The sequence below is a fragment of the Alligator mississippiensis genome, chromosome 13 (genome assembly GCF_030867095.1).
Source record: "Alligator mississippiensis isolate rAllMis1 chromosome 13, rAllMis1, whole genome shotgun sequence".
Taxonomy (NCBI): Eukaryota; Metazoa; Chordata; order Crocodylia; family Alligatoridae; genus Alligator; species Alligator mississippiensis.
Window position 1 is genome coordinate 5,648,356 of NC_081836.1, and position 16,155 is coordinate 5,664,510.

Sequence of the window (16,155 nt, forward strand, 5' to 3'; positions counted from 1 at the left end):
GGTGACTGGTGTTGTAGGCTCAACAAAGGCGACCGCGCGATATTTATAGTGCAAAACTAGCTTGACCCAAAGCCAGGTGCTCAGGGATGATTGCAATGGCAAACATTGCTGTGAGATAAAGCCTCGGTCCTAACCTTGGCAAGTTATCATTCAGCAAACATGATGCACTGGTGTTCTTGAGGAAACGGAGATGTTTCTCCTTTTCAAAATTGATTACCTAGAACAATTTAGATTTGGAGGGATAATTACATCCACTTGTTCTTGTAATGGGGCCACCCGTGGAATTTAAAGGGATGGGAATAATGATGTTCCTCGAGGGGAAGATAGGAATATTTTTTTCCACGAGGCACCTCCAAGCAAACCTTTACCATGACACCTCAGACATCTGCACTGATCAGGTAGGACCTGTGCAGAGTGAAATGTTAATTCAGCCCTCTTTGGAAAGCAAAGGGTTTAGGTGTCCTGGGAATTTCAAACCTGGTGATTAGCTGGAACCTGAGGTTGGTTACGTGTAACTGTTCCTGGGAAAAGGCATCTGTTGCATGGTTATCTCAAAGTTTGAAAGTGAAGCTGAAGTCCAGGTCGTTCACGGTTGCTACATTCCCTTGGTGCTGTTAGCAGGAGCACATGGCCCTGTTGTACTTGCAGGACTCTTCGTTGCACCTTCTCATATTGTGCAGCTGTCAGCTGCTGAACATTTGGGTTGCTCCAGCATGCTGTGCCTCTGCAGAGGAATAATAGGATGGCCAGTAGCCTGAGAGCATCTTAAGCTACGGACGCACATTGATTTGGAGCCATTTCAAGGGGAAGGAGGAACTCTTGCTCCAAACCACAGAGCAGCTTTTACGTTCTAACAGTCACGTATCCGCTGGGGACCGTTCCAGTGCAGCAAAACTGCTGCAACTCTAACCCTGGATGAAGCAGCATGGAAACTGGAGCAATTTTCCTATATTGGTGGCACTTCCAGGTTGTGTTAGACCTTGAACTTGTTAGACCCTTGAACTTGCTGTACTTGAAATGTCCATCCCCTCTGAGAGGTTCTGGAGAGCAGGCTGGGATCTGTTTTGATGCCACATGATGTTTTGATATAGCATAATTTTGTGATTGTGGTCTCCAGGGTTGGCAACCTCCAACCCAGGGCTTGGTGCTGGAGAAGTCTAGGGTCTTGTTTTTTTCTCTTCTCTGCTGGACAGCTCTCCAGCTCCTCTCCAGCCCATGACATTTCTAGCTGCTCACCCTTCCTTCACCACTTCCTCCCCCTGTCTAGCTGTTTCAAGTTAAAAGTGGCACCGACTGGCCAGATCTTTCACTTTCCCATGAGTTATCCCAATACTTGCTCTTCTCATTTCTTCTGGGCTTAGGTAATGAGATGGCTTTTGTATATGCATCATCAAACCCGTTAGCTTGAACCCTGTTCTCTGCACAGTGCTAGGCAGTGCTGGATGTAGATCACAATCTGAGGTTCAGTATTCCTCATTAACCTCACCCATCCTTACTAATAAAGGAGATGTTTAGAAGTGTCCCCCAGTTCGTCACTGCTGCCGGCACTGGGATGCTTCACAACATGCAGGAAATTCATCTGCTATGCTGCATGGTTGCAGTGGGGGCTGCTGGGCACACCTGATTCATTTCCGACCTCTCCCTGAAAGCACCGTCGTCTTGCAGCTGTTCCAACTGCACCTGAGAACAGCTGATGGGACACGGGTGAGGGATGCCAAGTATCAAATGGGACAAAGGTGGTTTATAGGTTCATAGACGTTAGGAGCTGGAAGGGACCTCACGAGATCATCAGGTCTGGCCCCCCTGCTCTAAGACATGAAAGACTGCTGAGGTCAGATGACCCCAGCCAGGCGTGCACCCTTGAGCTGGGATTTCATCAAGCTGGCATGAGATGGTGTCCTATCCCTGTTGGGACAGGGTCCCGCTGCCCCCCCTTGAACACCACCAAATAGTCATTTAAAAATGAGAGGCAGCCACAAAGCCCAGAACAAGATTCTCTATTCCCTTTGCTGGCAGCGAGATTCCCAGCACGACATTCAGGTCTGTCTCATGCCTCAGGTGTTCAGTCTTTGGCTGTGCCCAGAACCTGGATGGTGGCAGAAAACAGGACAGTCCAGAGCACCAAGTGACTTGCAGACCTTGGGCTCTGTTCTCAAAAGGAACCTCTCAGCTTAGGAGTCAAAGTCCCAGGGACTTTCAGTGACCTCCTACTTCCAAAGTCCCTTTTGCAGATAGGGCTGAGGCATCCAATTAATTCAGCTGTTTCTGAAACATCCCCCATAGGCCCATCTCTGATTCCATCTTGTGGCAACTCGTGTGGCTGAAGAAGATCACTGGATGACATAGCAGACTATTTGGTGTACCTCTCTGCAGTATAAGAGGAGGCCTCCAAGAGCCATGGCCATTCCTTTAGAGCAGAGGTGGGCAATCCCTGGCACGCATGCCAGAGCATCATGCATGAAGGCATTTTGCTTGGCACTCGGACCTTGGGAAAGGGGCTATAATAAGGATTGGGCCCCTCGAGGCTCCTTTGCTGTCCGCCCCTGGCACACCAACAAGTCAAGGTTGCAGGTGTTGTTGGCATTGCCCAAAAAAGTTGCCAACCCGTGCTTTAGAGGGACCGTCCTTTTCCCATGAAGCACTGTGGGAACTGGATGTCACTTGGCACAGTTGCTCGCTTTCTTGCTAGCTTGAATCCTGTTGACTAATGTTTATTGGCAGGGAAAATGTATTATTGGTTGCATTATTTATACTCTGTTAAATGACACATCAGTAATAACAGGACCTAATAGGCAGCCTGATGTGGCATAATACACCACAGACTGCTTGAAACAGGCTATTATTTTTATAAACAAAAAAGAACAGCTGCTACTTAGTACCAATTGAAATGCCTTACCTACTTTTCTAGGGTAACGTGTGTGTGTGTAAACACGCCAACCTTTTTTTTTTTTTTTTTTAAATACATCAACTGAAAATGCTTCTTCCTTGAAAAGAAGAGCTGATATTTCAGGCTGTACTAAGTAGCAGGTGTTCTTAATAGGCTCTAAAATAAGAAGACATTAAATTAATGTAAGCAAAAGAACCCATTGTATGTCTGTAGGAACATTAGGACGACTTCTGTTGTTTCCTGGACCAATGGAAATATAATAGAAACTATTTAAAAGTAGCAAATAAAAAAAAAAACCATTAAAAAAAAGCAAACTTCCAAAATGTTCTGCAAAAATCAGTAGACTCTTTTTGGAAATCCTGTTGCAGAAGAAATTTAAAATACATATGGCGTGGCAGGAGGGGGTGGGTGAATCAGAATAAAAGGCAGAATGCTGAAATTTCTTCCCAACAAGAAATTGCCCTTTTTCACCAGTTCTACTTCAAATTTCCACTGGAGACAGTGAAGGAGAAGTGACCCACTGTCTTTTCCAGCTTGTATCCCTGCTGGCTAACAGGTCAGGTTTCTAACCTAGTGCCGCGTGGACAGCTGCATTAGGCTTTGGAAGAAACATTTGAATCAGACGGTTCGTTGAGAGGGCTGCAGAAGCAAATCTTCCCCCATTTCATTCTGTGCTGAGTTTTTTACTTGATGACAAATAACTGGCTTGTCACATTCATTGAGCACCAGGTCTTTAGAAGGCCAGAAACGATGCAGCCAGTGCTAGCGCAGCCAGCTCTTTACTAGGCATAATTGCATTAGCAGCAGCGTTAAGTGGGTATGAATTTATTCGAGTAAATTGGGACTGCAATTAAAAGGCCATTCTTAGATGGCAGACATGTGCCTGTGCCACTTCCAGGAACCCTCAAAACATGCAGCTGCTTTTCTCCTCATTAAGCATCTTTGTTTTTTCCCAAACCATTTCCATGGCAATGAATGTCTAAGCCACTTTTTTACAATCTGCCCCTTCTTTTCCTCATCTCTGGGCACAGCTACATGAGACACTAAATACCCAGTAAACTAATTCCACCGTGCATTAGCGCATCACACGGAAAGCTGTGCTATTGCACTAATGCACAGTAAAATTAGTCTACTGCACATTACTGTCGCTTAAAAAGTGTGCACTGACACAACTGCGCAGTAGCACCGATTACTGCACATTTAGATAGTACTTGTTATTACAGGCACTAAACTTAATGCACAGTAACCACCGCACATGAATGTATGTGTAGACATGCCCTCTGAGGAGTTTTTTGTGTCTTGGAGAAGCTGGGTCTTGAGGGGTGGTAAAAAGAACAGCAGTTCTTTGGAGCAGGTAGTTAGCTGGTTGTCCTCTACCAGCAGCCCTGCCACATGTCACATACTGTTGGTGCTAGACACGTAATAACAGTGAGAAAGACAGCTTGTTTGAGTTAAAACGCATCCAATAATCAGTGGGTTCTTAGGGGAATCTTTCTCTCTAATCATGACCCCCATCACTATAATACCAGGGCATTGCAGAGCCTGAATTGTTGGCTCAACCCTCCTCCCTTGAGGGAAACTAAGTGGAATCTTCTGATCAAGGGGAACCATGCTGCAATAAATTGTCTGAGTTGAGCTAACCTCATCTGCAACGTCAGCATGTGAGGTCAGCCTCTCCCATGACACAGCCCTGTCTTAGATCCTTCTCCAGCAGACGTTGCACTTGGTTGTTCTGCCTTATGGTGTCCAAGCTGTGCACTGCACCCACAGTTGTCATGAGTCTGGTTTAAAAAAAAACACCCCAGTACAGAGGACTCTCGAAATACAGAGAGGGGAACCCTCCAGATAGCATAGAGCCATTGATCTGAGGGCTCTGGGATGACCCAGTTGGCTGGCAGGTGGCAGCCAATATTTCTGTATGTGTAACAGGTGATGGGCGCTGAATGTTTTACTAGCGTGCTCGAATGAAATGCTTGTATCCCTGCTGGCTAACAGGTGAGGTTTCTAACCTAGCCGGGTCATCCTTTCATATCATTTGACATGGCCAGTTTATGCATGCAGAGGAGAGGGGACAGGGGAGGTGGGTAGATGGCCTGCACTACAAAATGTTCCCTTCTCAAGTGTGTGTCTCCTTGTGAACCTCAAGTTACCAAAAGGAGCCCTTCTTTGAACTGGGCCTGAAGTTACTAGTCAGCAAGATGGGAGAACCAAGCTGGATCTTGCACAGTTGGCAAAAACACTGATTTAGGATGCTTCCGGAGTGAGATGCAGTTAATGTATAAAGTCTCTGCATCATGATGAAGTCAGTGTAACACAACTGTTTTCTTTTATGCATGCGGGAATGTCCTGGATTGCTTTTCCGCTCCTCTGACACATTCTTGTTGTTAATTCTGCCTGTCCTGTATTTAGTCTGAAAGTATTGCCCCTGGATTATTTTAATGAGAAGGGGAAGGTGTAAGGAGACTAGTTTCCACCTGGAGTGAATCAGTAACTCAGATGAAGTCAATAGCACACAGCAATGTGTCGGACGCGCTTCAAGCAGTCATTGAGCCAGGGAAAATGATGATGAGAAGGTTTATTAGGGTTTCATGGGATTACAGACAGTGTCACAAGCTGGACTCCTCAGTTTGCAGCCATCGTCTGGTGGACGGGATAAAAAGAAAAAAAGGGAGTTAGTTATTTTTTTCCGAAACCACATCTTCCTGCAAAATCAGAGCCATTGGTTCCTGGTGAAGTGAGGTCCATAGCTCTCCTATGCCCAAGGAGAGCAACTAGGCCTCTTGATGAGCCTGAGCCAACCAGCTTGCAATGCTGGAAGGGCTCAAGATTGAGCCCTGACTTTGGAGCCTAAATCAAGTAGTTGATTTTCAAAGGTGCCAAGCAGCTGGGGACTTTCCCATGCTCCAAAAGATGGGCCCTTAGGTCCTTACTTTAGGAGCCGGCAGCGCTCTTACTCCAGTCTGACTTTGGCTCCTAAAGTAAGAACCTAAGGGCCCATCTTTTGCCAGTCTCATCAGTGCACACAGCAGGTTTGCTGTGTTAGGATGACCCTCAAACTCTCACGGAGCAGGAGGGGCTCCAGCCTAAAGCTCTGGCTCGGCCATCTAGAACCACGTGAAGAGGGAACTAGAGATGGATGGTCTGGGATGGATAAACTGGGTTGTTGTGACTTAAACATAAAGCACCCAAGTGCTGCTTAATCCAAGGTCAGAAACCAAACTAAGCCCCCAGAGCTCTGCTCTAACATGCCAACACCCACCGTGTGTATCCAGTCGATGTAGGCGGACACCCGAGTGAAGACAGTCGGCTTGTTCAGCGTGTTGCAGCCCTCAGCGGACCCAAAGCTCACGATGCCAAACACCTGCCATACGTCACCATGATGGCAGTTCAGTGGGCCTCCAGAGTCACCCTGACATAACACAAAATACATAGACCTTCAGCATGGTAGCAGGCCTTCTGGCTGATGGACAAGGCACGGCTGGCTTTCTGCTGGGATGACTATGATATAGGAGAGGATACAGGGAGCATGTGTGACTTCTTTGTCTAGCTCCTCGGGCATAGTGCATGGCCCTGGCGCCCTGAACGTCATCTAAACTTCAGGCATCACTTGCCCCAGAATAGCAACCGCTCCAGATTAGATCGTGGTGCTGAGCGGTGAGAAGAGCAGAACCCCGAACTCTTAAGAAAACTGTTCTGGGATCTTGAGCGAACCTGGCACACGGCAAAAGGCTCTACTCTAAAAGCACCCTTGTTTCACAAGAAGCTCCCCCTTGGTGCAGAGATGACAGCATCCCTGGTGGAGACCGAACCTCAAGAGCCAAACTCAGTTTTCAGCTCTTTACTAAACCGAGGCCATGAAAATATTCACACGTAAAAGAGGCCAGGCCCTCCTCACTGTGAGTCAGTTGCTGGTGGTGCTGAACATCTCTGATGATGAAGAGTTTTACCATATGTTTTAATCAAAACCCTAATTTAAAAAAACCCAAATAAACCCTTCTTTTTAAATCAGGAAGTCCTGTTTTGTTGTGTCTTCACAGCGAGGGAGTCTACATACAAGGGTGTCACTGATCTTCAGGAGTGAGAATTAAAGCCCATGCGGTGTGCCTCCGTTCCCTGCTATGAGTTCGTTCACTTGCTATCAAGGGGGATGATCAGACGATGCACGCAGTAGCACTACCAACCAGGCAGGGAAGACTTACATTACATGCAGAAGTGACTCCATCTCCTCCTGCACAGACCATGGTCTTCCTGACCATACTGCCCCACCAGGCCGGCTGAGAACATGTGGCATAATCCACGATGGGCAGAACTGCCTGCTGGAGGTCATCAGAGATGGGACCGTTAGCTGCAAAACAGGGGATCACAAAGAAGAGAGCTGTGAGGAGCATCCGACACAGGTGACAAGCAAAGTCAGAACCACCTACGACCTAGGGGAGGTGATAATAGCCAGACCCTATATAGGGCTTCCATCTAAGAGTGCTTTAAATAGGAAGCTGGTATCCTGACCTCTGTCTACATGTGGGTTAAATGAAGCAGAGAGAAGTGAAACCTCCAACAATCATTCAACAGCCCCTGCGACAGGACTGGGAGAACCCAGGTCACACGAATCTTTGCTGTCTCCTCTAGACCACACGCTCGCCCGTGGACGGAGCAGGTCACTGGTTATTCCTGATCGGAGGAGATAGCGGTGCATGAAGGGCACATTCAGCAAGGCCCAGGGGAGAAACTCTCACGGTGGACAAAGGGGCAATGGGAAGAAAGTGGAAAAAAGTGAATTTTTAAGCTCCCGATGGGAAGGTGGGACTAGGAAAGCTCCAGGAGGTAATGCAGGGGAAATCCTTTCATTTCAAGCAGGAAGATTAGTTAATTCCCCTGAAATCTTCCCCATCCTCAGCTCCTGGGATATCTTAGCTCTCCTCTACTGTTGTGAGAACTGATCTGGCACCCGTGGATGTGGCAAACAGCCCACTGGGAACACGGACCCTGCACTAGCCACCCCCAAAGCGTTGGTGTTAGGACATGTAGTAGATGCTGGAAGGCACGGCTCTAGGACAAGCTGGTCTACTTACTCCAGAGACGTCCCCATCCAGTGACATAGCAGGGGAAGCCTTGGGGCAGAAGTTCGCCGGCTGGTGGCAGGCAGGCGGGCTGGATCGTTTCACTCGGTACCACGTGCTCAGCCAGTTTGATCAGGGCAATGTCGTTGCTGAAACACACATTGGAATTGGGAACAAGTGATAAACTCACCTGGAAATCACAGGGTGTTTTTGGGGAGGATCTGTGACCTCAGCACCTTCCCTGCAAGTGATGTCGCTCCCTCTTTCCTCCACCTACAGAGACATGGGGCACGACTCTGGGTCAGACCTGGCCCCGACGGGGGGCAGTGTGTCTTGGTAAGTGGGGAAAGAGAGGCGACTGCTGACGGCACACAGTAATCCTCTCAATCAAGACTGGCCTTTCCAAGGAGCAACTTTCCCTGTTGCTATCTTCAGAGCATTTTTTAGGTTCTGGGAAGAAACCGGGGTGATTTGATGGCAGCCTTGCAGATAGGGTTGATCAGGACAAGGCTGCAGTTCCCACCCACCCCCATCCGTGCATGTTAGGAAGCCATAGATTTACATGACAAGTAGGGAGATCCATCTCTCGTGGACGATGATCTTCTCCACACCAACAGTCACAGCGCCAAGCTCCTCTTGTTTCAGGTTCTGTTTCCCCAGAACGACTCTGTAGGTGTTGCTTTTGCTGCATGAACAAACAGAGCAGGAGAAAGCATGGGTATGCGGGCCAGTATAAGGGCTCTTGGTTTTCTTACTAAACGATCTCAGCTCCTAATTTGTGGCCATGGAGGATTTGTCATGTCCCTCCCATTTTGATTGCTCCTGTACCTGATGCAGTGAGCTGCCGTCATGACCCAGTTGGTAGCAATGAGGGTCCCACCACATGTGTGACCCCAGGCTCCATTTCTGCTGTATTGGAGGGAGATCTGCAAGGCAAAGACGCGAGGACATTAGCTGGATTTTGCCCTGTGCTCTCAATGGCAAAGCTAGAAGAACCACACTTGTGCAACAAAAACGCTGTATCCTCACCTGCCAAGGCCAGCTGTGGGGTCTGGCGTCTTCACCCCCTACCACTCGGGAGACGAGAGGTGGGAAGTAAGGATGGCCACAACTTTGGGCTGGGAAATACAACAGTGAATGAGAGATGAGCATGGCAAAGGTACTGTAAATTTTTACTTGCGTCCTGTCCCTTGTCTAATTAGCAGCCCATTAGGAAGAGTAACGAGACTATCCAAGGTACCCCAGGAATGGCAGTTCCCTAGTGAGATTTCTTTTCCACCCCTGTGTTCTCCAGTCTGACTCTATGGATGGAGAACTCTTCATCTATCTGAGCTGGAGTGGACATCCCAAAATGGGATGCTCCCAGAAGCTTGGTGGGGTGCACCACACTAACCCAGGCGGAGAGGGTGAGTGTGTGTACACAATATACTGCAGGAGGGATGAACAAAAATCACTCACGCAAGTTAGCTTCTCAGGCTTAACTGTTAGGAAAAACTTCTCACTAGGAGGGTAGTAAAGCACTGGAACAGGTTACCCAGAGAGGTTGGGGAGTCTCCATCCCTGGAGGTTGATATGATCTGGCTAGAATACAGCCTTGGCTGGGATGATATAGTTGTGGATGGCCCTGCTTTGAGAAGGGCCAACCCTCATATTCTGTTATTATAGGTGCCCATCTCTCACCTAGATGTCCTTTCAGAGGCAGAGGCCAGAGCGACCAAATTCTCATCTTGCAGAAGTTTGCACTGAAGCAGAGATCAGCACAATGATAGGAAGCTGACGTTGCCGCTTCCCTGGGCTCTGACTGTGAATGCACTTCATCTCTAGGGCTCTCACGTGGCAGTATCAAACTCTTTTAGTACCTCCGCTCTCCCCAGGTCCCTCTGAACTGGTTACCCCCAACCAAACAGCATGGACCCCATATATGAAAAACTTACCATAGCCGTAGCCCAGGAGCAGGATGAGGCACACAAACCTGAACATGGTGACTTGAATTGCAGGCTCAATGAAGGCAACCTCACGGTATTTATAGTGCAAAATTAGCTTGACCCGAAGCCAGGAGCGGGGATGGTTGCAATGGAAAGTCACATCACCAAGAGATAAAGCCTCGGTCCTAACCTTGGCAAGTTATCAGTGGGCAAACATGGCACGCTGGGTGTTTTTTGAGAAAAGAGACATGCCTTTGGTATGGAAAATCGATGTGCTAGAGCATTGCTCCTCCCTGGAGGGGTAGCAGACAGCCTGGCTTCACTGAAATGTGGCCACCATGGGATGGGATTCATGTTAATTAGCAAAGGGGAAAAGAGAGTATTTTAACCAAGGAACCACCCCACATCCCCTCACCATGGGATCCCCACATCCCACGGGCCTTGCCTTGCAGATTAACCTGCCTGGAGCAATGTTCACCTCATCTGAACTCACCCTCCGTCTTTCAAAGGCAAAGGGCTGGGCTGCCCCCTTCCAGATTGCTCAGCATGCTCCAATTCACACAGCAGCGATGCCGTACATGCGCCTCCGACCATAGCCCAGGGGCAGGGTGACAACTGGGCGTGTTCAAGGAACTAGAAATGCTTCTTGGATGATGACCTAGAGCCAGACAAGGTATAGCCCCGGAGGGATAATGGATATCCATGCACTACTGTAATGGGGCCAGCAGTGGACTTTGAAGGAGTGGGGAGATGTTGCTCCTCAAAGGCGAGAGGGATGTTTAGTCCAAGCAGTCTCAGCACAGATCCGTACTGTGGCCCCTCGAAGGCTTGCACAGCCCAGGCAAGACCTGCACGTTAGTGTTTCAAATAACGTGCATCCCCAGCCCTTGGGCAGGTGAAGGGTTAAGTGATCCCTGCAGCTGGGACGTGGCCAGCGAGCCTGGGAACGGCAAACCTGGTGATTAGATGGGGCTTGGCCCAGGCTGCAAAGGTTCGTGGGAGGGGCCGTCTGCTGCTTGCTTATCCCAGAGCTCCAAGGTGAAGCTGGAGCCCAAGACACTCCCATCGCACCTGTCACCTGCTCTTGTCCCCCCTGGGCTCTCCGGACTCTGATTCCTGACCCCTCACCTGGACCCATCGCCTCTGACTTTTCTCCCTGCTGTTCCTTCCCTGGCCCCACCTCCCCCCCACCTTTCCTTCAACATGCAACCATGCTGCTATGCCCTGTATTGCCCGCTGCTCTGCTCCTCCGGACCCACGTTCCTCTCCAGCTACAGCCCCCTTCTCCACTACTTCCAGTTAGTGCCCCCTGCCTCGGTCTGCTCCTCTTCTCTGTCCTCTGATCCTCTGTAGTCTGACTGCCTTCCCATGACAACTTTCTCTGGGCTAAAGCTAATATTTTATCATTGTGAAAGTCTGTCTCCTGCCAGTTACCACTGCCCCGGGCCACACCATAATGCTTAATGATGTTGCAAATACTCCCCGGGTGCTTCATATGTATGAGACATTTTTTCTTGGTAAGGTTATTCAGGTCTACATGCACAAAGACCTCAGATCGCAGGGTAGATGGGCGCGGGCAGCCGTTCACCGGAGAGCCACGGATCGCACAGACTGTTGGGCCTTTTGCATTCAGGGTCATACAGCTAAGTTACCAGCCATTAGGAGGTGAGTCTTTCCCAGCTTTCTGTTGGTTGAAGCTGCATTCCAGCTGTTCTTTGCTCCTAGCCCCAGGGTGGTGGGCAGTTTTTGCCCTTGCAGTGTATTTTCTCTTTTGGTAGTAGAAGAGTTGGAGAGCCATTGATCTCCATTGAGTCTGATATTGCTCAGCTGTAACAGAGCCCAGAATATGGCCCCTTGTGACCAGTGCTAGACTCAATATGCAATAAAAGACCCATGGTTGTTTATGGGGAGTAATCATGTTATGCTGTGTGCAACGAACCAGGCCATGCCTTTGTGCCATCAAAGACAAAGCAAAGTTGCTCACTAAGTGCTTCTCGGTGGAGGCTGGTACCATATTTGGGTGTCTAATAATGATTTTGTCCTTGAGTAGTATATACAAACCTCGCTCTGATCAGCTTGTCCGTTTGTGTGAAGAATGAAATATGAACCCTGTTACAAAGAGTAGGTTAGGCTTAACTGATGCTGATAAAAGAGCAAGGCACTGTGGTTATGTAAAAGAGGTTTTATTCCTGAAGCTCATTACCTTCCTGGGACAGTCTGGGTTTTCATAGTTGGCAGGTCACCCATCACTACAGTCTTAACAGTGGAGCCCCTCTGTGATGCTTCTGCGTGGACAGCACCTGGATTTTGGTACCTGACAGGATCGGTGCTTGGAGTCTGTTCACAAAGGCAGTGTGGTCCCTGGAGCCTGGGCTCTGTTACTCTTACCAGCTCTATAACATTGAATACCACAGGCTGCAAAGGGACATCAGGGAGGTGAGGTTGCCTTCAGCATGAACAAGGGTGGGAGAACCTGCCCCAGAGAGAAAGAGATGCTTTCTCTTATGCTTTGTCTTCTTTAAGTGGAAATGTAAAGTGAACTTATTGCTATTTCAGTGTCCTCTGCTCTAAATGTCACTAGAATAATGCAGCTGTAGCTTTCTGTTTTTAAACTACGTGACCTTTCTCCGGCCTGTGATGGTTTTTGAAGGTTGTCACATATCTCAAGACAGGAAACAGCTTGGCCTTTTATAAAGGACTGGAGTGCCTGAGTTGAACTCTATGGGATGGAGAGCTGGGCTGGGGTTTCAAGACCGGGGCCTGGTTTTTGTGTATTGAACCTAGGCTGGAAGCAGTTCAAGCACAACTCTCCATCCCCCAAGTTCAAATCAGACGCTTCAGTCCTTTATAAAAAGCCAGGCTGTTTCCTAACTTGAGATGTGTGAAAGTATCACAAAGTTTGAACCGTGTTGAAAAAGTCAGTTTAGAGTCAAGGTCTGAATGTACAAACCAGGGCCAGTTCCAGTTCCAGTTGCTTGCCACCACTTCCCACATGCACATGGCTAGGGAGAGGTGTTGGCCACTCAGGGATAGATCTACACCCCACAGGGTGGGGTGAAGGGTCAGTCTTGCAACTTCATACATGTAGGCATCCACCTTCCACTTTGTGGAGGCCTCATGCCCAAGTGAAGTGGAAGTGCTTGGGCTCCCTATACAGTTCCTAAGGAGAGTTAGGCACCTACAAGACCAGCACACTGAATGGGGACCTGCCCCAAACTTGCTGGTAGCAAGACCAAGGAGAGGAGAGGTCCTATGCCCTGTCTCGAAGGCAGTAAGCCTCCTAATGCTACGCTGGGGCCAGGTGCCTCCCTTCACTATGGATTCATGGCCATGAACCTTCTCCTAGAAAAAAGGCACCCAAAGCTAGTGAAAGAAGAAGATGGAGGTGCTGCTGCCCCTCATGCCCAGCTGTCAGTGCAGCCACCTGGCATCTGGTCTGAAACACTTATGGGCCATCATGCCTTAGAGACGACTGGGAGAGGAATAGCTTGTGTCTGGATCCTGAGCAGGCGTAGGCGTGTGATAGGTGCCAAATTGCTGAGTCCCATGAAGCTCACATGGGAACTTGAACACAAAAACGAAAGCTGCTGTGGAGTTTGGGCACATCCAGAGTTAGATGCCAGGTGAGGTGCGGCTGTTAGGTTTGCTGTTGTGGGCTTGGGTGCCAGTGTTCAACCTGCACCCCCTCTAAGGCATCAAAGTCCTGGATTGGATTTACTCTCTTTCACGGTTCAGCTCCAAAGGGGCAGACACTGCAAAACACCCTTGCAGAGACATCCTCTGTAAAAATATCCAGTCTTGAACTCAGCCTGCTGTGAGGATTGTTTTTCCCCATTCACTTCCTAGTGAACTCGGCCAAGCTCCCACAAATAAAGGAATAGTCTGGAGCACTTGTGTCTGGCACTTGGGAGCAAGGCTATGTGCTAACAGGTGTTGCACAGAAGGCCAAACAAGTTATGGACCCATTTTTCAGCCATGTCCTAGAAATGGTGTAGCCAGCTGCTCAGGTTTCCCAGAGCCTCCCTGCCACCAAGATCCACACTGTTTGCCCAAGACGCAGCTGACTCTTATTGATCTTCCTCATGTATATAAGTGTGCAAGTGTTGCCTGTAAACTGATTGGCATTAAAGTGCAGGAGCTCTGTCTTTCCTGTCATGTCTGACCTATGAAGCCTCCTTGGGATGTTTGAAGAAGTCAGCGCTTCGGCCCTTTGAAAGCCTTCACAGTGCAGCTACACATGGACACAAGCAGATGTTATGGGCTTAGCACAGGAAGGATGAGGAGATGTTCTCTGGGTGCTGTCACAGGGGAGGATGGTGTAGATTATCAATTGTAATATAGTCTTCAGCTTTCCATAAAACTAACAGGCATAACATTCAGTCTGCAGAAGTCTGTGGACTGTCGGGACTGAGCAATGGTGGGTGTGTGCATGACCATCACTTCTTGGCATGAGCTTAAGGAAGCAGATGAATAGCAGGGAAGCTGCTGCAGGTTACCATGCAGCTACCCTGACCAGTGTCTGCACTTGCCCAGGATGGAGGTGGATGCTGTGACCGGGGAGCAACAGGGCAAGACTGTCACGCTCACTTCAGCACTCTCCTCCCCCTTCAGCTTCCTACCCCACAGCTCCCTGCCTTGCTTTCACTTCCCCTCCACCTCCGTTCTTCCTTCTCCTGCGCAAGGTACAGCCCCAGTTCCCATGAGTTTGCATTTGGTGTCGTGTAGTGAATCCTGTTGGATCTCCTTGAAAATCCCTAAAAGGCTTCGGGCAGGGGATCTCTTTTCTAGGCAACTTGCTCATTTCATTAATTCTCCAAAAACCGCATCTTACTGCTCTCATTTGTGCCCGTCCTTTTTCCCCCCACTCTCCCCAGGGCTGTTCCTTAGTGGGTGTCGCTGTCTGGTCTTTGCCGGGGCTTCGAGCCTGAAAAATGTCTGTTGCAAAGTAACTATCCATTGCTACACAGAGCCTTTTCCTTAATGGGGGGCTGCAGGGGTGCATGTAGGAGCTGGGGGCGAGGACAGCTGTGCTAAGGACCGGTCTACAGGATTGCTACCTACCTTGTTCCCCCGAGTGGCTGCTTTTCAATGTTTTCCCTACCCCTTAGGTTCAGGATGTAACCAAGGGGAGAGTCTAACCCTACTTCTCCTCTCCACTCCCCAGCTTGGACTGTGGGGACCACGGGTGGAGGCCCCAGCTGATCGGCAGCTGGTGAGAGTCTGTCTTTCTTAGTGTGAGAAGAGGTACCAATGCTTTGAGAAATGGGTGACTCCATAAAAAAAACAGCTTGGAAGCCAGTGGTTTGAGCAAAGAGAGGGAAAAGAGTTGGGCATGAGCTGCTGACTGTAGATCTGCTCCTTTGTGGCAGGATGGTGCACGTCTTGGTGACACAGTCTTTGCCAGGCCTTCCTGTATCGCTAACACGGGTGCTTCTGATGGTCTCAGGTCATCCACATCTGCTTCTTCACTATATTCATGGAAAGGGGCAGTGGCCAGAAGCATTTTAAATAGCATTTTCTATCAGCCACATAGACGAGCAAAATGCATTCTTCGCCACGACAATATGGTGTTCAGCTGAATTGAGTTAAAGCTGGGGAAGCATGTGTCCCCTGGGAGACAGAGCTGGTCCATCAACCTCTAGAGCCAGCTGCTAAAAGTGGCTGGTATGTAGCTAGTGATGCTGGTAGCTGTATTACATTGATTGGGTCTGAATTACTCTTGTCCTCTGCTGAGGGACAACATAGCATTGAGACTCTTGACTATTTTATCTGTTAAGTTGCAGCCCAATATAATCTGTAAAGAAGTCTCTCGACAAGTGGGTGGGGGTACTTTTACATTTCAAGACCTTGATATTCAAAATTGATGAGGCACCAACCACACAGCACACATAGGAGATGTAATTTTTATTTTAGTTTAAAAAAAAAAAAGACAGCATCGAGTGTGGGAGAGCCGTAGATGCATCAGAAAGAGTAGACTGAATCCTGAACCGAACAGGATGGAAGAGGAACAGTGGGTTCTTCAAACCAGACACCATGAGGCAGACTGTGATATGTAACTAGGCACAAATGTCTACTGAAAGCAGTGAGAGTTGGCTACAGATGCACCTTAAAAAACTAGGCTGCTACCTCTTATCCAGTTAGATAGTGCTGGAGGTCCTACTTCTAAAACCAATCAAGTAGCAATATATTGGACATGCTTCAAGCACTGATTTGAACCAAGGAAAATGACCAAGGAGAAGGTTTATTAGGCTTTCATGAGATCACCCACAATGACAGGAGCTGGACT

At 48.7% G+C, this 16,155-nt stretch overlaps 1 protein-coding gene across 1 annotated transcript; it reads right to left on the reverse strand.

Annotated features, from left to right (window-relative positions):
- Positions 1 to 6,083: 6,083 nt before the first annotated feature.
- Positions 6,084 to 9,924, reverse strand: LOC102575846 (chymotrypsin-C-like). The gene is made up of 7 exons (XM_006265984.1): positions 9,885 to 9,924; positions 8,974 to 9,062; positions 8,773 to 8,870; positions 8,507 to 8,629; positions 7,957 to 8,093; positions 7,087 to 7,232; positions 6,084 to 6,296 (listed from the first exon to the last, which is right to left on the reverse strand). Exons 1-7 carry the CDS (start codon positions 9,922 to 9,924, stop codon positions 6,084 to 6,086), a joined length of 846 nt encoding a protein of 281 aa, XP_006266046.1.
- Between the last annotated feature and the right edge of the window lie 6,231 nt (positions 9,925 to 16,155).

Coding starts and splice junctions, on each gene's coding strand:
- LOC102575846 (XM_006265984.1), bottom strand. CDS start 9,924: ATGTTCAGGTTTGTGTGCCTCATCCTGCTCCTGGGCTACG. Junction 8,630..8,772: donor ACGGCAGCTCACTGCATCAG/GTACAGGAGCAA, acceptor TTGTTCATGCAG/CAAAAGCAACACCTACAGAG. Junction 6,297..7,086: donor GAGTCACTTCTGCATGTAAT/GTAAGTCTTCCC, acceptor GTGTTATGTCAG/GGTGACTCTGGAGGCCCACT.